This window comes from Pelodiscus sinensis, chromosome 7 (genome assembly GCF_052426305.1).
Source record: "Pelodiscus sinensis isolate ZL-2025 chromosome 7, ASM5242630v1, whole genome shotgun sequence".
Lineage (NCBI taxonomy): Eukaryota > Metazoa > Chordata > Testudines > Trionychidae > Pelodiscus > Pelodiscus sinensis.
The window spans coordinates 53745577-53772647 of record NC_143058.1 but is presented as its reverse complement, the minus strand read 5'-3'; the positions used below and the strand labels follow the sequence as shown (position 1 = coordinate 53772647).

Here is a 27071-nt window from a genome sequence, read left to right as displayed (position 1 = left end):
CAGCAGACCAGGCTTTTCTTGCCTACCCCTGGGGTAGAGCAGCTGGGGCTGCCGGGTTGGTCCCGCAGCGCCGCTCCGGACCAACCCGGCAGCACCAGCTGCTCTGTCCCAGGCGTCCTGATTCAACCGCTGCTGGTCAGTTTCAGCAGCGGCTGAATCAGGACACCTGGGGCAGAGCAGCTGGGGTGCTGCTGGGTTGCTCCAGTAGCGCCGAGGAGCCGCGCTGCTGGAGCAACCCAGCAGCACCCCAGCTGCTCTGCCCCAGGCGTCCCCAAGTCAGCCGCTGCTGAAACTGACCAGCGGCTGACTACAGGAAGCCCGAGGCAGAGTTGCTCTGCCCCAGGCTTCCTGGAATCAGCCGCTGATCAGTTTCAGCAGCAGCTGACTTGGGGATGCCTGGGTTTCTTAAGTTGAATCTGTATGTAAGTCAGAACTAGCATCCAGATTCAGCCGCGGTTGAAACTGATCAGTTTCAGCAGCGGCTGACGCCAGTTCCGACTTACATACAGATTCAACTTAAGAACAAACCTACAGTCCCTATCTTGTACATAACCCGGGGACTGCCTGTATTGCTGCTTTCAGAACTGGGTGGCCAGAGAGTTGTGGCTCTTGACTGAGGGCCCAGATCTGCAGGAGCAATGCAGAAGTAAGGATGGCAAGACCATAACATACTACCCTTCCGCACTGCTGCTGATGGTAGCTCTGCCTTCAAAGCAGGATTCCTGGCCAGCAGCCACCACTCTCCAGCTGTTCAGTTCTGAAGGCAGAACCACCACCAACAGCAGCACAGAAGTAATGGTAGCAATACTGCAAGCCCCATAAAATAACCTTGCAACCCCCATAAACAACTTTTTTGGGGATCAGACCCCTACAATTACAACACTGTGAAATTTCAGATTTAAATATTTGAAAATGAAACTTACCATTTAAAAAATCCTATGTCCATGAAATTGACCAAAATGGACCGTGAGCTTGGTAGGGTCCTAGCTAAGTTGATGAGTGTTTGACAATATAATAGCAGTGAATGAAAAATGGCAGTAAACAAAATGCTAATCTGAATCCTTACAGGAAACACAACTAAAAAAAGGAAGTCCGAGCTTTGGAGGTGTATATAAAATCTAAATCTAACAGTGCCTATGCTGATTCAAGGACAACACTGGTACCTAAACTTAGTATTTAAATCCAAAACAGCATGTAGCAGATGTTATAACATTACTCCCTGTACATTTATATAAATCATAATGAGAAGAAACTCTCAAATATAGTACAGTTGTCTTATGGGCATCACAATTAATCTGCACTGAGCTCATAAAAGCAACAAAGACAACGGTCCTATGACAAACTGGGCTGGAAAGCACATTAAGCAAATGAAATGGTCACAGAGTGGAATAGTAGAGTTTATACAAACAACACAGCAATGAATAAATTCTTGTAAATGAACTAACTTTAAAAGGTGAACTTACCTGACAGAAAGACCTAACAAATCGAATTAAAATAACCTGAACAGAGAAGCATACAGAGTAACAGATACACCAGAAAACCACTTGCAGCATCTAATCTAATGACAAGCATTTTGCAGGACTATTCTTTGCCTGGCTCTTACTACTGTCTTATTGAAGTTGGACTTGAATGGCTGTTGAGATGTTGCTGCTGCACAAGAATTCACTGCTGTAAGACATTGCCATACAATATTTTGCACAGTAAAATATGGTTCTTTAAAAGCTGAACATTAAAATGGTTTTCTCCTGAGAAAGGACATCATAATATATACATACAAATACAAGTCCTGAAATCATACATTTGCTTCTCATACAGCAGAAGAATCTCCTGGAAAGATTATCACCTTTTATATTGTTCTCCAGATCTTGTTTGCATTTCTTGTTCTGTTTTGTAACATGACTATTTTTGAACTATAAACATTTCCTATGGACCCAATAAAAGGCTAGAAGATCAGCTATAATCCCTAATGTAATCATTCTTCATGAAATATTCCTACTTAAGGTTGTATTTGCTATCATTAGACTTTTTGGGAGAAGGATTGGCTGTTATAAAAGAGAAAACCCAAAATTTCACTGAAGATCTCCTTCCAACTCATTATGGGAATGAGCTATTTGATAGAAATTGCTACTACACTTACAATTTAGAAAGAAGTTCATTGACTGATACAGAAGCTTAAAATAGTCCATGTTGTAGTTTAATTAGTATAGTCTCTGCAGGATGCATGCATGTAATTCCTGATAGCATACTCGGGAGTAACATGCATCGAAGAGAGGCTAAATCTTGGTGCCCAACAGTCTAATTTGTTCGTGGCTAGAATTCACATCCTCTTTCCTGCCCAGACTTACACTATGGATTTAATAATTTACAAAATAAGGTCCTACCATTGAAACCATCCTGGTCCAGGTCCCCTAGAGGTGCAATAGAACTGCTGAATCTTGCAAAGATCTCATATCCATTCAGCTTTATGATCTGAAATCCTCCAGAGGCTTGTTGAAGGCATATGGAGACCTGACCCACCTCTTGAAGCTTGCCATCAGAACCACGCTCCATAAAGAGGGGGGCTCCAATAAACAAATCGGTGTAACTGTGTAAAAAAAATAGAATCTTTCAGCCATCACAAGAAACTCCAGTGTCAACCTCACATGTGCCAATCACCCATTGCTACACAGAATTGCACAGTGATGGTCAAGATGAATGTTTCACATATATCTTTAGGTTTCACCTGCAAATTCTGAAGTAATTTAATAATGAAGAAAGCATACAGCTAACAGAATTTAAAGCTTGTGTTTCCTGTTTAGATAACTTGGGTGAAGTATGACAGCTTTAGAAAAGAATCCATGTTGCATGCTCGGAAATTATTTTTGAGAGAGACAGATAACTATTTCCACAAACAACTGAAAAAAAAACAACAACACTTACTCATCTCCATTAATGTCAGTGGCAGCAACAGAATATCCAAAATAAGCAGCCATCTGGAAAACAGAATTTTTACATTTGATCCAAATTCTTCAGGGAGAACATTTAAGTATTAATGTCTTCTTTGGCCCCCCTCAAAAATATATTTCCATTCCTTTTTCCTGTTCCCTCAGTAAACTGGTTTCTTTATGCTGTTATAAAAATAGAACTGAGGACTTCTTCCCTGTAACAAGTATAATCCAATGGTCCATCCTCTTTTCTAATTGTGAATAGACTACATTGAATTACAACACCAAGAAGCACTAACACAACTCCAGACCAATAACTTGTACACGTTTCCATTGGTGTTTCTGTTCTAAGACTGTTTTTCTAAGTAGTATCATCATAAGAAAGGCAACTCATGGAACACATCCACAGATTACTAAAGGCATGTGAGCTAACCACAAAATATATCTCCTAGAGCCAAGGACTTCATGCCTGGGTTTTATCATTCTGAAGATATTTTCTCTCCTGCACCCTTACAGCCACCTCACTGGTATAAAGCAGAACTTTATATACCTGTTCTCCAGTAAAATTGTACAAGGATGACATATTTTTCCCATTGTAAATAGACACCTGCATAGGAAAAATAAATGAGATAATAATGTCACTACAACATCTGATATTAATTTTTTAAATGATTTTCAAGTTTAAGATTTCAAGTTACGTACCATGCCCAGAGTTCTTGCTGCTCTTGGAACTCCAGATACAAAGTCTGAAACACAAAAGATCTGTAATGTTCACATTCCAGTTGAGCAAAGCATAATGGCTCAAGCTGGATCTTAATTTGCCTGAACCATTTTGCGCATTTCTAGAAATGTATATACTAAACTGTGCATGCCTACATGTACATCTGGGTTTATTTGTGCCTGTGCAAATATTACTTCAAGTCTGTTTCCTGCTGAACACATCTGTACATAACAACAAAACAAGAATAAGGCTGTACCTTCTATGCCATCACCGCTGAACTCTCCAACAGCCACTGAATAACCTGAGCAACAATGACAAAAATGATAAGTCGCTATACAAAGTGATGTGATTTCTCAACACTTCTCACATAAGCCACTTTGCCTGCACTGCCTATTGAAAGATCTCAGAAGATAGTAAAATAAATAGATACTCCAAACAGCATGTCCTTTGGACAACTATACTATCCAGCTAAAAATAGTTAGTCAAAGTCTGCATGAGATGCATCAATTTCAGTAGGAACAGCTATTCCCAAATAGGCAGGTTTGTTTTTCCAAATGGGGACCCACCAGTTGGAAACTGGAATGCTAGGTTCAAACAAACATATAGAACTTAGAGATGGTCCAGAATTGACATGGTAGGGTCCACATCCGAACGTGCTTAAAATCTGAATGGATTTTGCCACTGTTCCAACCCAAGTTTCTCTCAACTGGAATCCGTTGATGAACTCATGGCAATGAAATTTGGTGGTGATCAAGACCAAATGGGGATGTACTATTAAGCTGATAAAAGGGACATCGGGAACAGCAGTGGAATGCAGAATTATCCTAGTTTTGGTCTCAGCTGTAGAAACTTTATCTTGATTTGCAAAAGGATTTTGAATAATGTTTAATACACAGCAAGCTCCTACTTGAGATATGCGTACTTAGCTAGGGATGACAACAGCTAGATGGATAACCGTTTAATCAATACGCGTCTGTTTATTATTATGGTCCTGGTTAACAGCAGCAGTATGCACCACCCCCACGTCCCCATGCTCTGCATTTAAAACTTAGATCAGTAGGCTGAATCAGTCCCATCCTGCTCGTCCTAGTTTTAAATGAAGAGCATGAGGGAGAGCTGTCTGCCACCCTGCACTGCTGCCTCTGATGTAGAGGCAGCAGTCTGGGGTGGCAGGTGGGAGCTGGTCCACAGTCTGCATGGGGAGCTGATTTTTTAAACAAACTCCCCCTGTGGATCGAGTCCCGCCTGCCACCGAGTGCTGCTGTCTCTGATACAGAGGCAGCAGTACGGGATGGAAGAGAGCTCCCCAAGGCTGTGTCCAGACTCAAGGGTTTTTTCGAAAAAACTTCACCTACGTCTAGACTACAGCCGCGTTCTTTCGAAATTAAATCGAAAGAACGTGGCTTTTCTTTCGACGGCGGAAAACCTCATTTCACGAGGAAGAACGCCTTTTTTCGAAAGTGCTCTTTCGAAAAAAGGCATTCTTGAATGCAACAGGGCTTTTTCGAAAGAGAGCATCCAGACTGTCTAGACACTCTTTTTCGAAAGAGACTTGCAGTCTAGACGTAGCCCAAGAGTGGGGCCAGAAGTGCACTGAGTGCTGCACCCGTCCTTAGGGGGGCATTGACAAAGAATTGTTTCAGTTACATGATTGTTAATATAAACTATTTCTAACATCCTTATACTTAGCCTGATTTTTTTTTATTTTGGTGGATGAGGGGGGAGGTCACATAATAATTCAGCTGAATTAGCAGACAATGACTTGTTCTGTGTAAATTCAGATGGTGATGGTGAAATAATCTCAAAGCTCTTTGCTAACTTAATAACACAAAAAAGCCCATTCACAATACCAATTTTACTGCTAGAGAAAAAAAGAAACACAGATGCATAGTGACTGGCCAAGTGCACACAGTGGTTGCTGCAGGTGTGCCAGATATAAATTCTTGGTTCCTGGGCCTTTCAAGAAATGCTGAATTTTGAATTACTATGAAAACTGTTATGATTTGAACAGGCAAATCTGATTCCATGCCGGACTGGGATATATTAGATTGCCTTGTAAAAGCAGAACACGGCTTGTTCTTTTACTTTCCTGATTTTAAAGTAATAAAAGACTTGAGGCATTAGAGGGTTTTCTGTGCTATGTTACACCAGCTATCAGAAACTGACTTAGAACACTTATTTTTTGAAGCATGGAGAGAGCCTGATGACAGAAAGTCATTCTGTCGCGTGGCAGGAAAAACTTTATTAGTGCTTTTTTTGTTAAAAAAAAAAAAAAGGCGCCAGTACTCCAGGGGAAAAGTTGTTGAGCAAAAAGAAAAAAAAAGTTGTTGAGCCCTTTTAAGACACACGACTGTCAGACATTTGCATACAGAGGTGCTGGTACGCTCCATTCTTTCCAAGTAAGCTCTGACTGGAGGTGCCGGTACTGAGTATTAGGCAGTACTGTCACACAAAAAAGTACTGTGTGTGTGTGTGTGTATATATGTACACACACACACACACACACACACACACACAGAGAATTTCTGGCCACACAATTTTCTTTTCCAAGGGCCACGCAGTCACTGAAAAAGTGACAAATTTCTTTCCAGGTAAGCTCTGACTGGAGGTGCCGGTACTGAGTATTGGGCAGTATTGTCACACAAAAAAGCACTGTGTGTGTGTGTGTGTGTGTGTGTGTGTGTGTGTGTGTGTGTGTGTGTGTACACACACACACACACACACACACACACACACACACACACACAGAATTTCTGGCCACACACACACACACACACACACACACACACACACACACACAGAATTTCTGGCCACACATTTTCTTTTCCAAGGGCCACCCAGTCACTGAAAAAGTGACAAATTTCTTTGGCACAAATATAAAAAGAGCAGACTAAGTATATATAGATTAGATAATACATCCAAGATTGATGACCTACCCAGGTAACTGATCAAAAGATTGACACAGTCACTCTCTATAACCAGCAATAACCCAGACAAATGATTCCTAAATGGATAGTAGAGAGACAAGGTGGGTGCATACAATTCTAAATGGATAGGCATTTTGACAGTAGAAACACTCTTATCAACTGCTATCTTTATCACCATTAACATTAGGGATGTAAAGATTAATCAGTTAACTCGATACCTGGTAAGCATTAGGCTTACCAGAATGCAGGACCCCAACTCTAACTGCACTCGAGCAGGTCACTGCACCTTGGCCCAGGCAGGCCAGCAATGCTCCAGCCCTGGCTACTCCAACTCAGGCAGGGCAAGTAGTAGTACCTTGGCCCTGAGTAGCAGGACTCCAGCGGGATCCCTTTCCGGCTCCAGAGGCACCAGAGCGGCCAGGCAGGATTCTGACCCCAGCCGTGCTGGGGCGGCTCAGCAGGCAGGCAGACAGGATTCCGGCCCCAGCCACGCCAAAGTGGCCCAAGCGGGCAGGGAGGGTTTGTCCCCAGCTGCTCCTACTTATCTCAGGCAGACACAGGGAGCCCAGCCCTCACTGCTCGCCATTGGTTAACCAGTTAAACCTTATAATTTTAGTCGTTTAATTGGTTAACTATTTAAACGGTTATTTACATCCCTAATTAACATTCAGTAAGGATTCAAACCTGCTCCTGTTGAAATTAATAAAATGAATACAAATTGTTGGGTCTTTTGCAACAGGTGTAGGATCTTGTCCAATGTGTCTTGCTGCAATATTGATAGAAACACATCCCTTTATTGTCAAAATGACCTACCCAGGTAACTGTCATCAAAAGCAGCACTAGCAGATCGTGTTGCTAACTGATCATCATACTTTGTACTGTAGACTTTGGAATTGTATTTAGCCACAATTTCTGCCACCCGATCAGAAATGAGTTGACCTGGGGAAAACAATACATTAAAATAAATAATTGCTCTGGTGAACTTAACTGCGAAGAATGGGACTTAATCAATGCATAGTCTTATGCTTTTGCAGAACTGGAGCATTAGTCCTTATGCTGAACATTAAAACCATATGTGACAGATGGATAGGCTAATAAAAGGACCACAGTCTATTACAATCTTTATATTCAGTCTACTAGATGATGTTGTGATAATAATCTTCCTTCACTTTAAGATGACTCTTTAAACCCAAACAATGCTGTCTGGGAAAGATTCATGTTTTACATACATACCATTCCAGTGGATGTCATTAAGTTTAGAGACAACATTTATCCAGCATTTCAGAATTTAGGTTAAAAGAATTGTAGGACATTATAAAACTGCAAGCTCAGAATCATTATTTTATTTTGTTTTAATTGTTACATTTAGACTTCTTTCTCTTTTCAAATGTTATGTAAGAAATGACAATTTCTCCAATGAGCTAACTAAATAAATAGGAGTAGCCATGTTAGTTCATATCTGCAAAAACAATGAGGATACTTTTGGCACCTTAAAGGCCTACAGATTTATTAGGACATATGCTTTTGTGGGCAAAGACCCACTTCATCAGATGCATCTTAAGAAATGGGTCTTTGCTCAAAAAAGCTTATATTCAAATAAATCTGTTAAACTTTAGTGCCATGGGTCTCCTCATTGTTTTTGTAAATAAATATACATTGCTAACTTAATTTCACAAGCATCTAATACATTTTTAATCATTCTCCCTTGTTCAGGGTCTCCACTACTACAGAAACTATATTTTTGCATGGAACATGGGTAAAGGCATTTTGCAGCTGCTCACCAGTATGAGGACTTTCATGGGACATGCCTATAAGCATGTCTTTCACCCCAAGTACGCAGACACATGCTAGCTCAAGCAGATATAGCACGCTTAAAATTGCAGCGTGGATACTGAAGCACAAGCTAGCTGTCTGCATGCAAGCCCAACCAACCCCTGGAGCCTGTGCTCACATGGCTAGTACATTCCACAGTGTCCACACTGCTATTTTTAGCACATCTGTTTGAGCATAGTTAGTGCATTCGTCTGCCTGGCCTAGTGGGCTCTCTATCACCTACAGCGTAGACGTGCCCATAGTGACCGTGGATGCTCAGTGGTCAGTTGAAGGACTTCTCTCTAGGGAAAGGTATGTGAAATTTTCTTGAGGAAACTGTGAAATCAGAGGCAAGATTTTTTTATAACACTACATTCTCCACACGCATCTTCCCTAAGCTGTATCTCTGCATCCAAAGGAAATGGAGTCAACTTCTTTGTCTAGTGTGTCTCATTGACAGTGAATACTTTATGTTTGTGTTACAAATTACAGGGAAGACCTCTTTCTTAACATTGCATGTCCTTGCTTTTAATGTTTTGGGTGGATGGCAAAACCTTCTCCAAGATAACTTTATCGGGCTTTGAACAAAATTTGTGCCTTTAGGAACACTTTCTATATGTAATCAAACATTTGTATAGCTATTTCATTAGTAATCAGTACAAAGAAATCATGTAAAGATGTCTCAAATATTCAGTAAATATTTTAAGGGTATTATAAAAATATTCTAGTATCTCATTCACTGAGACATTGATGTTGACAGAGGAGTCAAGATAGGTGGAGTGGGGATGGAAAAATCAGAGGTCACCATTTTGTGTCACCTAAGTAATTTGTCTCACCTTGCCAGTAAAAGCTTCCTGGTCCACCAAGAAGTACCCTGTCTCCCTAGAAAGAATTAAATAAAAAAACTTCTCATTATAAAAAAAAAACCCTTTCATTGCCATACATATGAAGAATAATAAACAATAATGGAGTGCATACTAATTTTAAGAACAGAGTTATCTTGCTCTATAGCTGGAGAAACCCAGACTTGTGTTGTTATATTTTTATTATTAGATTTTCTTATTATTTGAGATTATACAGACTTACTTAAAGAAAAAAAGGAATGATTAAAAATGTTGATTTTTTAGAATTTTATTAGGTTTAACGTTACTGAGGCAAAATCAACATCTGCTTTTGATCAATTTTCTTTCCCCGCTCTCTCCTCCTTTCCTTCACTGCCTCTCCTTTTCAAACTCTGAACGAAATAATTCATGTCATTTTAGCTGAGACTCCTACAGGCATAATTTTAAGACAACAGAATATAGTTACAACAAAACCCTATGACATTTTCCTAGAAGTATGTCATACGATTGGCTTCTGTGGAGGTATACAGACTATCTCTCCCTCTCCTCGCCCCTCCCCCATTTTTTTAAAAATCAGGTGCAGAAACACAGTACACAGAGAAGTCTTGGTTTTTATCTTTTTCTATATTACTTGGTATGGTTGTGATCCAGCAAAGCATGTGTAAGGGGACTGTTAGCCCCTTACTAAAACTCTGTGGGAGATTTTGGTTTGCCAGCTCCCAGTATCAAAAGGGGAAGGGTCCATGAGACTGACAGACCCCAGAGACAATGGAAAGCAGCCAACACCAGTTCGGCCTGATTGACAGGTTGGACAGGCCAGTGAAGGAAGTAAGAGGCCAGGCCCCATCCTCCATGTGAGCTGGGACTTTTTCTGGGTCTCTCTGAGCAAGAAGAGAGAGATAAGAGGAGCAAGCCTTATGGAGAGGCAGTCCTGCAGCAACAGAGTCAGGCACACACAGGCCAAAGAGTGCAAAGCCTGTGTTGAGCAGCAGACTGGCAGTGATCAGAGAGCCAAAGGGGACAGAGAAGCAACACAAGGAGCTAGAGACTGGCAAAGCAGCATAGCCTGCAGCTGGGTGTGGTGAGCAGCTGGGACCAGCAAAGTGGGGGGAGAGGCTCTGGGCAGGGGGCCACCACCAGCCAAGAGGCCCTGCAGGCCAGACTGGGAGAGGGGTCCTGCCACCTAGAGCCTGAGGCTGTGTGGTCACTGCCAGAGCAAGCGTGTCCAGCCTGCAGCCCCCCTGAAGCACAGCCAGGATCTATAAGGGACCTATAAGGAACAGACTGTGAACTGTCCTTATACTCTGCAGACTGCTGTTTTGATGTCCCCATGCTACAGAGCAGGACTGTGTGTTCTCATTTAACCATTCTCATTTTTTCTTATTCTTTTTTCTTTAATCGGTTGATGTTTAATAAATTGTATTTGCTTTGAACCTTATGAAATAATCACTGGGCCAAGAAAGCATGCAGTGTGAAGAGAGCACCTCGGAGTGGGGACACCCTAACTCCTGCCCCTAGTGACTACAAGATCGGGGATTAAGCCCCAGGAAACCTGGGCCCAGCCTTGTTGGGGTTTCAAGGACTCTGCTACTCAGGAGAGTGGAAGGGGATCCCTCAGGTTCAGGGAAGCCGTGGGGTAAAGGAAGTGGGAGCGGGGACTCAGATCCTTTCGCTGGTCCATTTTACTGGGGTGGTATAGAAGCCAGGAAAGTTCTCCACAATAGCGGGACCATTCCCCCGCTTACACATGCTTGTAACTTTAAGACCAAGTAGTCCCATTTAAGTCACTCAGACTACTTGTGTGCTTAAAGCACTGCATGTGCTTATGCACTTTGCTGAATCAAGCCCTGTATTTCTTTATGTGACTCTTCATTTTGTAAACATTTTTCCTTTTTGGATTTTAAAAGTAATACAGTGGAGTCCGGATTATCCGACTCCCAGTAATCCGACACTCTGCTTTATCTGACCCTGCAGCGCGCGGGGACTTTGTCCCTGGGAGCTGCAGGGTCGGATACAGTGCGGGTGGGGACAACGATCCCGCCTGCTGCCCTGTCGCTCTCTTGGAGCAGCTGCTGCCGCTCCTGCCTGGGACAACGGGGCAGCGAGTGGGGCCGTTCTCCCGCCCCATGACCTGGAGCTGCTGATGCGGCTCCTGCTGAGGCTGCTTCTTCCCTGGCGGCAGCAGCAGCAGCAGCAGCAGCAGCAGCAGCAGCAGCTGTCCCCGTGCTCTCTAGGAGCAGCTGATGCGCTGATGCCAGGGAAGATGCGGCCCCGGCAGGAGCCCCATCAGCTGTTCCTAGAGAGCACGGGGAAAGCTGCTGCTGCCGGGGCCGCTTCTCCCCTAGCAGCAGCAGCAGCAGCAGCTGTCTCCATGCTCTCTAGGAGCAGCTGATGGTGCTCCTGCTGGGGCCACTTCTTCTCCGGCAGCAGTCCCTATCATCCAACATATTCAGTAATCCGACCATGTGTCGGTCCCGTTTACGTCAGATGATAGGGACTCTACTATTAAAAGAAAAATTGTAAAAAATATGAAAAATACATTTTCAAAAACCAACCTACATACATAAGGAGAGAAAAGAAGCAAGAAGATGTCGAAAATGTCACACTATGTCTCAATAAGCAGCAGTAATTTGGAACTAAGGGAGAGAGTGGGGGGAGAGGGGTTAATATTTTCCCTTTCAGAGCAAGTTGTGCCTCGAAGGGTGTGTCTAGACTACAGGGTTTTGTCGACAAAAGTCCACTTTTGTCGACAAAACTATACCTGCGTCTACACTACCGCTGAGTTCTGTCAACATAATGTCGACAGAACTCAGCAGTTTTGTCGACGCTGGTAAACCTCATTTTACGAGGCATAACGCCTTCTGTCGACAGAGTTCTGTCGACGGAAGGTGTTATTGCATGTAAACTGTCCTTTGCGTCTACACTACCATGTCGACAAAGCAGCTTGCTTTGTCGACAGAACTGAATGTAGTGTAGACGCTCTTTGTCGACAGAAGCTTTGTCGACAGTATCTGTCGACAAAACTTCTGTAGACAAAAGCCTGTAGTCTAGACATACCCTAAGAGAACTGACTTAGTGATTTGAAGTGAACGGTGTATGGTTGAGTATCAAATAAGATTTGAAGATTATTGTCGTTTCATTTGACCTGAGACTAGTGGCAGCAAAGATCAAACAAATAATTAGGTACCTCTGACAAAAAAGCTGGAAATGCATGCTACTTATATCCAGCAAGATCTTTCGCAACTGAGGTGCTCAGCACCTGGCAGGATCAGGGCTCATCAAGAATGATATCTCTTTATTTTAAAAAATAGATATGTGTTTGTATCACATATTGGTTGGAACTGCTGTCATTTGTAATTATCTGCTGATTCAAGAAAATAGATTATATCCAATGAGTACCACTTACCTTTGTAAAGTCAATGCTAAAGCCTCCTTGACAAAATCCCTGTCCATCAGCATCGATAATTGCTACAAAAAAAAAAAAAAAAAAAAAAAAAAAAAAAGATAGTGATAAATTAAACTTGGTGAAAGGGACGGCAGTAAGTATAATGATCCATTTTGCTCAAACATCCAGGTGATTTTTGGTTTGGTGTCAGAGAAATTTTTGTCCCTTTTTCTGGAGCATCCATCAGCAATGAGCAAAGCCATTGAGCTTATTACCAAATAAGGTGCTTTGGCAGTCTGTTTTAATGTGGCAAGACAGACATTGCTTCCTGTTCTTCAACTCATAGTCAAACATTGTAATAACTTTAGGATTTGTCCTAGGTCTATCCAAACAGAAGTATATGGAGACTCCATATTCCTGCTGAGTTAAATTCCAAAGGTATGGGGGGGGGGGGTGCAGGAAATAAATGTAAAGTCTCTGGACATAGGAGTGTATTTTCACTTTTTATGCAAAAAACAAACAAAACCAAAACCAGAAATCTACACAACTATAATATAACATATTTCAAGGGCTTTCTGAAGAAGGAAAAACAAAACAAGCATTCCAGAACGGATAGTTCCCATGTCAAGAGTCAGCCCAGAGAGAGTTTTACTGAGAGTTAATCCCATGAATATACAGCGTTAGGGCAGAAACGTAACAAGCCCTTATTTACGACAGTATGACCAGATGGATATTTGCTATAAAATGTAGTCATGTATGCTCCTTTTATGTTGGATGACTACGGAATGCACTCCTTGCTGTTCTGCAAAATTTCTCAAGTCAGTTTTTTAATCCAAAGGGAGGTAAGGAGATACAGTAAAAAAATTCAAAAATACTCTCTTACGCTGGTGCTTGAGTTGAGATACCTTGGGTCTGATTGCAGAGGTTTTGAACCACCACAGACACTACTGACATGACCAGGATCTGTGGGTGCTCAGCATTTTCAAACCAATAGACTCAAGATATCTGACACTGAGTACAAGAAACATGAAGGTATCAACAACAACAACAAAAATCAGAGGCCACTTTTGAGACTATTACCCTAAGTTTATTGCTACTTTTAGTTGTTTAGTTGCACAGAACTCTGGGCAGAGGAAACTGGTCTGGAGGGACCCTGGAGTGGGGCACCAGCCACATGTCCTGGCCCGTCACTGGGCTGGGGGAGGCCAATAGCGCCTCTGTCTCCTCCCCACCTCGCCCTTGCTCTCCCCCTTTTCGCCCCTTCCCTCTACCAAGACAATCCCAGAGACTAGCAGAGCCAACACCGGCAGCAAGTGTCCACCATCCTCCCTATACCATCCAGCAGCGACAAGGGAAGCAGAGCAGGCAGCCCCAGCTGCTTTGCTCCCCTAGCCATGTGTGACAGGGCGTCTGCTCTGCACTGGCCCTTTAAGACCAGGACTCAGGCCCTGAGCCAGGGCTAGAAAGAAAGAGGCCAGCTGGAGCTGTTTGGGCTAGGGAGAGCCCAGCTGGCAACTATCTAGGGCAGCACAATTGGCTTGTAGAAGCCAGCTGAACCCATTAGGGCGAGTGAGAGCCCAGCTGACAGCTATAAATGGAGAAGCATAATATGCTTAAGGGGAGCCAGTGGAGGGCTGACTGCAGAGGAAGCAGGAGCTCCTTGGAGGGAGACAAGCTGGGGAGAGCCAGCAAAGGCTGGAAGTAGGCCAGCCAAGACTCCCCTTGACTAGGGGCTGGAGGCAAAGACTCTGGTTTGTGGCCTGACCAGGAGGCCGACTAGGTAAGCAGAGCCGTTGCGACAGATGCCTATGATGAGCAACCCATACAGACTGTAACTTGCCCTGAGAGGGGCTATATGAGGACAGTCAGGGGGCACTGAGGCACACTGGGGGTGTGTACCCCCTGACACCATGTCACTCCATTTTCCTGTGGGAAGCGCAGAGATGGTCCCACTGCCTCCCCCAGAGCAGCACAATAGAAGAACAAAACATCTGGAGCCTCCTTGCTCCGCTTCTCCTGCTGGTGAGTGTGGGGGACCAGACCCTTCCTGCAGGCACCAGCTCCCACTCCTCTGATTAGTCTCCCTGCCAGCTGCTGGCCAGCCCCTCCCACCCATAATATTTGGGGCATGTGACCCTTCGTGTCACCCATGATTCTGGGACTGTTCTGTGCAGGGCACTTTTTGTACCATAATGTGTTGCAGTAGTTCACTAGCAGTAACTTTAGTCTGCTATGGCACATATCAAAGGAACACCAACTGGAGCATTAATAATTCTAGATTCTGAAATTCCTGCTATGTGGTTGCCACAGAACCACATCCACATCTCAGAGGGAAAGTGGAATCATTTTGGATGCTACAACAATTATCAATGAGCTGTGAAATTCAGATATAGATTCTTCAAAGTTCAGGGATATCTGGTCCAAGATTTAAGTTTGATCCACTGTAGGGAATGAAGGCATCTGTGAAATTTGAATGCAGATCCTGAGTGCTCCAAAAGTTCAGGAGTGCCCAGACTTGAGGCTTTGGGTCAGGTTCTTCTCCAGTTACCACAAGACTAAATGCCAAAAAAAGGGAAGGCACATACCACAGATACTCTTCTTACTCCCCACAAACTGGTGTAACAGAAGAGAAATTGAAATTTACTAAGTTAAAACCTTCTATACATACTCGATCTGCAGGGAGCATATTCAACAGCCTTCGCTCCATCATGAAGGTAACAAGTTCCTACAGGCTCTCTCTCCTGTTTCATTTCAGTTCTCCAATGATACAAGGGGGCACAGGCCTGAGGAAAAGACAAGACAGTCTAGAAAACAGATCTCTCTTCAGAATGCCTGAGCAATGTGGGATGAATCTTTGCATCCATTGTTCTACTGCATGCCCAAGGAAGAATAGCCCCAAAGCACTACTTTTAGTAGAAGTACAGCACATATCTACATGCTGCGCAGTTGTAACATCACAGACAAGGAAAAGTCCACTCGTGTTTTTATAAACGTGCATCAGTTGATCAAAAGCTGTGTACAATGCTATTAAAACAATCTGTTGAAAGGGCATTAAAGGAATTTTCAGAAATATCTTTTAACATCCACTTGCTTGGATGGCAAGCGGTTCAGTTTAATTCTGAATTGTCACAAGTGTATCCATAGTCCTTCCACTGCAGTATTTTCCTGGAAAAGTGTCGGAAAAACATTACAAGAAGACTTACCAGAATTTTATCATTTTTAGACCTCACAGATGCTCCAAACCACTGATGAGACTTAAACTCCAGTGGATCATTAGGTGCAAAATTTCTATCGCCTGCAAATAAAATAAAAACACAACATTATTTCACCAGACCCAATCAAAGTAACAACACTAAGGCAGAGATAAAAAGCAAGCAAAAAACAATAATATTTAAGGGAAGAAGCAAGGTTTGATAGGAGTAATTTTTTTCTGTTGCCAAACATGTAAAAAACATAGGCAGAATACTGAATTACTGTACAAGCACAAGTGTTGGAATTTGCACTCTGAATGTTATATTTTATAATCTTTACTTGATAACTGATATGAATAGACAGAAAACAGGAGTAAAGGTTTGCTGTCTACAATTAACCAATTATTGAAGTTATTCATTTAAAGGGACAAGTTGAATAAGAGCTGTGGCTGACTTGTCCTTCCGAAGGGCTTATGGGCATTAACTTGAGAAATAATGTCAATTCCCCTTAACTTTCCCGAGATCCCCCATGATACATGCCCTAAAAGCTTGATAGGAGTAAGTTAATTTGAATGGCTTCTTAAGTGTAAATGTAAAAAGTCATCTAATATAGCCAGCCCTGACCCTCTCCCAAATTGAGAGCAATAGAATTTTTTCCATTTCGGTCAAGCCCCTAGAATACAGCGCTCAGCAAAGGAAATAACTAAGGGCTTGTCTATGCAGGGGAAATAGCCTTGAATAGCTTGAAAATGGAGGAACCTAGAGGCACTTCTAATACAAAAGAGGAGAGTCCACAGAAGAGGTTAGTGAAGAATAGCTACTGCAATTCAAATTCACATCCTAGCTTGTTTTGCAAAAGCTTCTTTCTCGGCAAGCTCTAAAGACACGATATGAAGATGATTGAAGTTTTGCTATGTCTGAGTTTAAAATATCAGCAAACTGACTAGTTTATACATCAGTCCCACATGCTATAAAAATACCCTTTCTTGTGAATCAGCTGATGTTACTCAACACTTGTGACTACTTGAATCAAAACTTCCTTGTAAATTTTACACCTTGTAAGGAAATCTCCATGTCCATAAGCTTGCTAATACTTCCTCATGGGAAAATCCTGAAGAAAGGAAAATAAAATAGACAGCCAAAACAAACAAGTGTCTGGATAGCCCTTCTGATCTTAGTCTAGAAAAACGCAGAAATCAAAAACAACAAGAAGTCCAGTGGCACCTTAAAGACTAACAATTTTATTACAGCATGAGTTGCAATTTGCTTCATCAGATTCATAAAGAAAATGAAACAAATGGCAATGATATGGAAATGGAAGTGTTACATCAGAGCTAACAATCAGGGTGGATGTGGACAAGTTTAGAATACCTAAAATGGGAAAATTATGTAATGTAATGGAGAGAGCCATTCCCAGTTCAAATTTAGACCCATTCTGATGCTTTCAAATGTGCACAGGAATTCCAGATCAGCAGCCGGGTTTTGTTTTTTGTTTTTCTTGAGAATGACAATTTTCAAGTCTGTAACTGTGTGTGGGAGGTTAAAATGTTCTCCCACTGATTCTTGATGTCTGATTAGCGTCCATTTATTCTGTTGCATAGAAACAGTCTGGTTAGTCCAACAATGTATATGGCAGAAAGACATTGCTGGCACATGATGGCATATATCACATTAGCAGATGTGTGGGTGGATTAGCCCCAGAGATTGTGTCTGATGTGGTTAGGTCCTATGATGATGTCACTAGGGTAGATGTGTGGACAGAGTTGGGAGCAGGGTTTGTTGCAGGGATTGGTTCCTGGATTAGCATTTTTTATTGTGGGGTATGTGGTTGCTAGTGAGTATGTGTTTTAGGTTGTGGGGGATGTCTGTAAGCAAGGACTATGAGAGCGAGGGATCATTATCTATGATAATTTGTAGATCCTTGATGCTATGTAGGAGAGGTTTTAGCTGGGGGCTGTAGGTAATAGCTAGTGGTGTTCTGTTGCTTTCCTTGTTGGGCCAAATCCTGAAGAAGGTGACTTTTGGGGACCTGCCTGGCTCTGTCAATTTGTTTCTTTACTTCCCCAGGTGGGCGCTGTAGTTTTGAGGATGCTAGATAGAGATCCTGTTAAGTATCTGTCTCCATCTGCGGCACTGGAGCAAATGCTGTTGTATCTTGGGACTTGGCTGTAGACAATGGATAACGTAATATGAAAGCTGGAGGCATGTAGGTAAGTATAACTGTCAGTAGGTTTCCAGTATAGGGTGGTATTTATGTGACTCTCAGCATGGTACATTCCTTTCACTCTGAGCTGGTGAGGGGAAAGGACAGAGGAGTATGTGAGCCAAGCTGTGTGCTTTCTTCTGGCTCTCTGATAGTGAGGGAAAGAGCAAGAAGAGCAAGCAGTGTCCTAGTACACACGGCTGCAGCTCCCTGCACCCTTCCTTCCAAAATGGCATCCTTGGTACCCATCTTGTATTAGGAGTCTGGCAATTCACTATTGCAATGGGAAGAGGGATTTAAGCACAAGAGTTTGGGTGTGTTCTACAAATGCAGAAAATGATACCTTTTGTTCTTCTGCACATACTCAGAAGTGTTTAACATACAGTATTAATGCACAAAGGTTTGACATGAGAGATTAAAATGTTGCTAACCACGCTTTACAAAGTAGCTCAATTACTAAACGAAATAATCATATTTCATAAGCAGGCTTTGGATAAATAGGGAAAAGAGGACTGGCTCTTCTCTCAAGCAGGGCAAAAGCATCTCATCTACATGTATCAACAAGTGAGAAATACGTGCACTGTAACAGCTTCTCCCTAGCAGCTTTTTCAGAGTGCGCCAAAAGTGAATGATTTGTCAGTGTATTGTTTAGCCTGGCAGTCACTGAAAAGTACATAAAATAAATAGCCTAGAGCTGTAAGCATGCAAAACTGAAAATCCATAAGTGTTTCCTAAACTTATGAAACTTTGGATACAGGAATTTACATGCACAATCCTATGTAAGACATTTTGGTGGACAGTTTTTTGTACTATTTATTTTTGCATTTTGTTAAGCTCAGAATGAGAAAATTACATCTAGATACTATATGTATTTTAAATCAACAACTTTACAAACTGATTCATATCTTTTTAAAATTACTGTAAAACCAACTCACTGAGGATGTCTCCATAACCATATCTTCTACTAGGAACATAAAATTCCATTTAATTGGTTAACAGTTAACTGACTAAAGAGAAGAGTAGCAGGGGTCGCAGACAGGAGCTGTTCCAGCCAGTGTGGGGTGCCCCTCTTTAAAACCGTCATATTTGAATAACATATTGAGAATTATTATTATTAGCTTTCTGGTTTGGGAGCTTTTTGTCCATAGGCTAGAAACTTACTCCTTTGAAAAAAAAAAATGAAAGCTGAAATTTTCACTTAACCATCAACTGACTATAATAGCCAGAGCTTTATGGAAAATACTAAATACCATGAGACTAAGAGCATTGGCAACACTTTCACTTCTATCCTCTATCTTTATCACTCCTCATTCTCTCCATTTTTTTTTTTTTGTTACATTAACTTATAGTGTTTTGTCTTAAATTATAAGCTCTTTGGGATAGAGACGGTCTTTCCTACTATAAATCTGTACAGCGCCTATCACATAGATACTTTGATTTCTATTGCAGTACAGGTTGGACCTCTTTAGTCTGGCACACACTGGTCTGGCAATAACTGTGGTCCAGCATGATTTTAGTTAGTTGAATGTCTATTTATCATGGGTCTGGCCAAGTTTCCCATGATCCCATAAAGTTTGTTTACAGCTACCAGTCCTGGCTCTCAGTGTTCTAATTTAGCTCTAATTTACCCTAAATGTCTTTAAGAGCCTAGTGAGCAATGGAAGCATTGATAATGCTGCTAGACAATATTGATCTCCCGTGGTTTGGCAAATTCTCTGGTTCATCACTGGTCAGTCCAAGGGTACCAGACCAGAGAGGGTCAACCTGTACAAACAAAATCACTACAAATTGAAATCCAAATCCAGAACTGAAATCTCCTCCTTCCCTTGCAAGGTAAAACGTAACTTTAATCCCAGCACAGAAATCCTCACAGGAAACTCACCGAGGTCAACTCTATTACTTCCTCCCCACCCTACCAGACTGACAACAGCACATTTACTTTACAGGGGGGAAAAAAAGCCTCGTCTTCACTCTGTCTTTACCTTGGGATAGCTCACACCCATTACTTACCCCCAATTAAAAAAAATGCAGCTTCCCCCCCCAGCATTGAAGACAAGTTCATTAGGTTAACTGCAATGGTAGTAATAAGGTATGAGGTGCCTTTGAGGATTTATTTACTCTGTGAAGAAAAACTCATTGGAGCAAGTCTCAACCTAGGTCAATTGACTTGAGTTCAAGCTAGGAAGCTAAAAATAATAGTGCAACAATTCAGGCTTCAGCTTAAATCCAGGCTCTTAAACCCTCTCCTCCTCTCTCAATAAGATTCAGAGCCTGAAATCCAGAAGTCTACCCTGATATTTTCAGCCCTATAGTGGGAGCCTGAATCAGTTGATCTAGGCTGTAAGACTCTCTGCTGCAAATCTTTATTTGATTTTATTTTTATCTGTCTATTTATCTATCTATTTATTTGCAGTTAGACATACCCTAAAATAGCCAGGCCTTAATTATACAGGGCTTTGTAGGTTAAAACCAGTACACGTAGACAACATAGGCTACGTGCACACTGGCAATTGAACACAACTTTTGCCATTGAGGTGCTACCTCTCCGCCAAAAAAGACAAAATGTCGTGTGCCAGCATGAACAGTGCCTTGCTGGCAGAGCACTCTCCCAAAAGCTGTGTAGTGTAAACAAACCCACAGTTAACCTTGCTGCTAGGGTAGCCTTTCTAATCCCAAAACCCAAACACCTCTACCCCAGCCCTTCCCTAAGGCCACACCCCTGCTCTGCCCATTCTCCAAGGCCCCCATCCCTTTATGTCCCTTTATTCTCCCTCCCTCCGTAGCTCACTCTCTCCCTCCCTCACTCATTTTCACTGGGCGCGGCAGGGGTTGTATTGTTGGATGGGATGCAGACACTGGGGGGGGGGGAGAGTTGGGGTGCAGCAGAAGGCTCAGGGCTGGAGTAGGGTGTCACACATCACCTTTCTTGGTGCATATAACAAAATTTATCCTGCACATGGACATAAAAAAGTAGACGAAACAATGGTGCAGATGCTTTTGCCCCATCTCAAAAAAGATACAGTGGAATTTGAAAGTTCAGAAAGGGCAACAAAATGAGGTGTATGGAAAGGCTGCCATATGAGGAGAGATTAATAAGACTGGGACCTTTCAGCTTGAAAAAGAGACAATTAAAGTGGGATATGATAGAGGTCTATAAAATCCTGATTGGTACAGAGAAAGTAAATAAGGAAGTGATATTTACTCCTTCTCACAGCACACGAACTAGTGATCACCAAAGGAAATTAATAGGCAGCCGGTTTAAAACAAACAAAAGGAAGTACTTTTTCATATAATGCATAGTCAACCTATAGAACTCCTTGCCAGAGGATTTTGTGAAGGCCAATACTATAACAGGATTCAAAAAAGAACTAGATTAGTTCCTGGAGGATAGATCCCTCAATGGTTATTATCCAGGATGGGCAGAGATGGCGTCCCTACCCTCTGTTTGCCAGAAGCCGGAAATGAGTGATAGGGGATAGATCAGTCGACGATCACCTGTATTCTTCATTCCCTCTTGGCATCTGACATTAGCCATGGTCAGAAGACAGGATACTTTGGTCTTACCCAGTATAGTCATTCTTATGTATTAGGAAAACACAGTGTATTGCACAATATATATGTATTATGATAATCCATTAGTCTGTGTGTATATACATAGCCGCTTCTTAAAGTCAGGCTATGTATTAGTCTAGATGACACACTCAGTAAAACAAACAAGCACGCATGCAAGCTCTGACGTGCGTGCACATCTGAATGGACTGATGAATCTCCCGTCTACCACATACACATTTCAAGCTGTTAGATAACAGTTTAGAGTTTAGATATACTATCTTGGGAAGAAAACAAAAATCTTTATCAGAACATGCTTCAAAACATAAGGAAGTAGTCACAAGTTTTAAAAGAAACCAGAAGGATGAAATGGAGCGTGCGCACTGCAAGTGGTGTGGCCAATCACTCAATGTAAATATTTATAAGTTAATAGTTCTACAACAATATAATGTTTATTCAAATGAAAAGATTTTATTTAGGGATGAGAAATACATTCTTTTCTTAAACTCAGAGGTGACGTTGTATTATAAATTCTGGTTTAGTTTGGCAGCAAACCACATCAATGTCCGTTTATCAAAGCATTAATCTACTGAACACTTTCCCTTGGTCTTCTGTCCCCTCAAAATAAATGCTAATAATTATCCAAAAAAATTAAATAACTTTTGCACCAATTGTCACCTGTTTTTGTTGGTATAGTAATAAACACTGATTAACTCCCTGGAAAATGTCAATACGATAAAACCCCAAAACGACGGACCCTAATCATGAGGGGGGGGGGGGGGGACATACCATCTCAATAAAAATGAATATATAAATTCCAGATTTCTGTTGTGGCTTTTTCTTTGTACATCTCTTCCACATCCCATGTACAATTATCTTATGTATCTTTTCCTGTAGGGAAAAAGACCTGATGTGTCAATTCAGTAGTGCATAGCCCCTTGAAATCTCCACTGGGACGTTCTTCCTCCTCTTCCCAGTTAGAGCAGGCAGTTACTAAGTGCCTTAACTTAACTGGTGCTAACATGATTATGCCTAGCTACATTCCAGTTCCGTTATATTCAAGCCTCATGCTCCAGAACAAACTTTTTAATCCGTTAAGGATCAGTTTTGTGGATGTATTTTTGCTGTTGGAGAAACAGGACATTGACATTTTATTACTACATTAAATAGGACTTACATTTACTACTGGAAGTAGGGATTGGGAGAAAAGGCAGAAAAAGGAGGAGATCTCATTTAACCCCTCGCTTTCAAAGAGGCTAAGAGATTCAAGGTTAGGGAAGGTTTATTTCTAAGATATGTTTGGCCACCCGTCTGGTACAGTGCATGCCTTCTTCATTCAAAATAGATGCTATTTGCTATATAAACAACAGTGAAGTTACTGTGAAGTGATCTGGAGGTTGCGATATGCAACCCTTAACATGCTGGAAAACCGCATGGTAATGAGAAGATGGGCCTGTAAACAATGTCCTCCTCTGGAAGGGAGAGTCTAAACTGAGCTAATCCTGTGAGGCACTGAACTGCGTAAGTTTGGCCCAGACTATGAATACTAAAAAGCTGTAAAGTTTAACGACTGACCTAATTTACAGAATGAATTAAACTCTTCTCAGTAAAATAAGGCCTCGTACTGTTAAGAGGAGTTTTAATAAATGAAACAATGAAACTACCTCTCCACCCTCTCCCCCGCCGCAAGCAACCTTACAAAAATATACAGGCAAAACTTTAAAAACAACAAATAGTCTAGTAGCACCTTAAAGACTAACAAAACATGTCGATGGTATCATGAGCTTTTGTGGGCGCAATCCGCTTCTTCAGAATCATCTGAAGAAGCGGGTTGCGCCCACGGAAACTCATGATACCATCGACATGTTTTGTTAGTCTTTAAGGTGCTACTAGACTATTTGTTGTTTTTAAAGTTTTGCCTGTTACAGACTAACTCGGCTACCCCTTGGAAACTTTTGAAAAAATATATAGCCAGGACTATTCAGAGAGCAGTATTGTGGATGGCTTGAAGCAGGGTATCTTGCACCTACAATTTGAATAAAAAGTCTCCGAGGGACAGCTGTGTTAGTCTGTAACTTAAAAAAAAAAAAAAAGCAGTTAGTCTGTAATTTTAAAAACAACAAGCAGTTAGTCTAATATTAAAAACAGCAAGCAGTTGCAATGTAGGGAGCCAAGAGGATGAATGTTAATCATCACTTAAAAGTCCCGAGCTGTGAAGGAACTGACTCCTGCATGATTATCTCTTGTTTAGCACCTATGTTTGGATAATGACTCAGTGATAAACGGGAACACAAAGCTACTTCTTACCTCTGACTGGGGGAAAGAATCCTGTTACTTCCTCCAGGCTCCCACCCACACACCACTGACATAACCAAGGGGCCATGTTCCAGCTAGTCCTTAAATCATGACCAACTACACCCAGTATTCTGGCAGAAATCTATATAATCACAAACACACATACAAAATGCAGGACAATGTAGCACTTTAAAGACTAACAAGATGGTTTTAGATGATGAGCTTTCGTGAGCCAGACCCACTTCCTCAGATCAAATAGCGGAAGAAAATAGTCACAACCATATATACCAAAGGATACAATTAAAAAAAAAGGAACACATATGAAAAGGACAAATCACATTTCAGAACAGGAGGGGAATGCGGGGGGGGGGGGGGGAGGAAGGAAGTGTCTGTGAATTGATATTAGGGGTGGGGAGAGTGGGATGTCTGTGAACTAATGGTATTAGAGGTGATAATTGGGGAAGCTATCTTGGTAATGGGTAAGATAGTTTGAGTGTTTGTTCATTCCTTCCCGGAGAGTGTCGAATTTTAACATGAATGACAGTTCAGAGGATTCCCTTTCAAGTGCAGATGTAAAAGGTCTTTGTAGCAGAATGCAGGTGGTTAAGTCATTGAGAGAGTGTCCTTTCTGGTTAAAATGGCAAGAAACTTTTTTCTTTGTGATCTTGTCTGATATCTGTTTTGTGGGCATTAATCCTTTGGCGAAGTGTCTGAGATGTTTGTCTAATGTACATAGCAGACGGACACTTATCTCCTTTGCATATGCGTTCATTTTGTCCTTTGCATATGCGTTCATTTTTTTTAATTGTATCCTTTGGTATATATGGTTGTGACTATTTTCTTCCACTATTTGATCTGAGGAAGTGGGTCTGGCCCACGAAAGCTCATCATCTAATAAACCATCTTGTTAGTCTTTAAAGTGCTAAATTGTCCTGCATTTTGCTTCAGCTACCCCAGACTAACACGGCTACATTTCTATCACTAAACACACATAATGAGCCATTTCACCAGTGCTAGGAACTGACAGCAACTGGTGAGGTTTTACACATGTAATCGCTCTCCCCACTCCGTAAACACCGCAGTTTCCATCAGCCTGATTCAGATTTCACTCACTCCAGGTAAATCACAAAGATGGTAGTTGGGTGTCAACAAAACTATAGGGGTATAAAGGAAGCATTAGCAAGATTACAATCAGTTCCCCCTTATTACAATTGGGAAAATAGCCTTCACACAGGTGACTGGTTTGTTTTTGAACCAAACAGCTCCCTTTGCGATTAGCAAGTCAGTGACTAGAGCTACACTGCCACTTATTTTGGTATAATGTATGTCACTCAAGGGTGCAAATAAGTCACTTCCCTAAGCAACATAAATTACACTGATCTAAGCACCAGTGTGGGCAATCCCCACCAACCTAGCTACCACTTCTTGCAGAGATGGATTTATTTATGCCAACAGAAAGTTCTCTCCCATTAGCATAAAGCATTTTCACCAGACATGTTACAACAGCACAGCTGCACCAGTATTTTGCTAAAAGTGTTTAATTTTCAAGGATGCATTCAAGAGCTGGACATATCATCATACCAACTTCTTTCTTATCTTACTCAGGGAGGAAATGGTGGGGAACTCTCCCTTCTCCTAAATACACATACATTTGCCTTAAGAGTTTTGTTCAAGTTCATAACATGCTAGTTGTGCCCTTAACTCTCAATATCAGCAGTTCCTAAACTGTGGAACACTGAAAGGATGAAGCTGCACAAAGCAGCTAATATGCCCTCATAAAACAGAATAGATCACAGATAGAATGATGCCAGACTGGCGGGGTGGGTTTCCAAACAAAGCCTTTTATTATTGTCTATGGGTCACCCACTTCATTATGGAAAGAAGCTGAGACATGCAAGAGCAGGTGAGGGAGGGGACTTATTCATTATTATTTCCCTTTTAGCATGGATAAAACAATCAAATGAATTTAAGCCAAAGTGAATTGAGGCCAACTCCTTCGAAGACTGTGGTACACCAAACATGGGCAGTGGAAGAGTACAGGTATCCGAGAAAGTGCCAAACTGTACAGAGAAAGCAGAGTTCTGGAGAAATCCTCTTTGCTAGGAGAAAGATTGGGGAGCCAGCACTTTGTGCTACAATGAGATTTTCCAGAAAAATCAGCAACTCATTAGGATGGAAGTTCAAAACTCTTTTAAGAGCATATTTTCCTCTGCAAAGTTTAACGGCACTGTCTGTATTTTGTCAGAAAACTCTTGAGTATTTGAATTAGCAACAATAAGAACCTAATGTGCCATTACCTAAGGCAAAAATACAAATAAAACACTGCTTGCTTGCCCAGTAGTCCATGTCTTGGTATGTAGAGACATGCATTATAGCAGTGTGACCTTTTCTCTACCTACTGTGCCTGGCATAAGGGAAAACCTGTTGTAAATGTTCAGAGCCTCAACTGATTCATTAATTGGGATCACCAAAGAAGAGACACATCTCCCTGTTATTTGCCAGAGGCTTTTCTATGTCATAATGGGGGTTGTGTATCTAGCAGAAATCTTTCAGCTAGTATAGAAAGATCTATTAATTACAAAAAACCTTACAAAGATTACTAGCAGTATCAAAGACTGTATTTCCATATAATCCAGAAAACAAAGCTTATCAAAGACACAGAAATAGAGACGTATTCTGCTGTCTTACACTGGTGTAAATAAGAGCAGATTTTGTTCCACTATCAACATTTGAAACTGTGATGAATGGGAGAGGTACTACTCTTTCCTGGATATCCCAGCTATTCAGTTAACTAAACTGCCTATATGGATTAAACCAGAGACAGTGGGCCCTTAAGAAGCTCCAGAAAGTGTATACAGGGAGCCAGGTAGAGCCAATGAAAAGAGAGAGTGGGAGATTTGAATTAAAGCAGGAACCTCCTGCTGCAGCCTTTGGATGGCCAGAGGAGATATACAGACATGAGTTAAACCAGGAAGAAGGATAGGATTTCCAGAAATATCCATGCTTAGTGAAAGACTAAACCTTGGAATAGCAAAGATGTAAGTAGAACAGAGAGGCTACGTCTAGACTGGCATGATTTTCTGCAAATGCTTTTAACGGAAAAGTTTTTCCGTTAGAAGGATTTGCGGAAAAGAGCATCTAGATTGGCACGGACGCTTTTCCCCAAAAGCACTTTTGCGGAAAAGCGTCCATGCCAATCTAGACGCGGTTTTGCGCAAGAAA

General features: G+C 41.7%; 1 protein-coding gene across 1 annotated transcript in view; it reads right to left on the bottom strand.

Annotated features, from left to right (window-relative positions):
- ITGAV (integrin subunit alpha V) overlaps positions 1-27071 on the bottom strand; it is a 92943-nt gene that overhangs the window by 46872 nt on the left and 19000 nt on the right. Inside the window, exons 3-12 of the mRNA XM_075933763.2 lie at positions 15815-15906; positions 15280-15394; positions 12633-12694; positions 9221-9266; positions 7386-7511; positions 3902-3946; positions 3627-3670; positions 3475-3531; positions 2920-2972; positions 2382-2584 (exon numbers count right to left, since the gene is read on the bottom strand). Coding sequence (XP_075789878.1) covers positions 2382-2584; positions 2920-2972; positions 3475-3531; positions 3627-3670; positions 3902-3946; positions 7386-7511; positions 9221-9266; positions 12633-12694; positions 15280-15394; positions 15815-15906 — 843 coding nt within the window. The remainder of the gene's footprint in view (positions 1-2381; positions 2585-2919; positions 2973-3474; positions 3532-3626; positions 3671-3901; positions 3947-7385; positions 7512-9220; positions 9267-12632; positions 12695-15279; positions 15395-15814; positions 15907-27071) is intronic.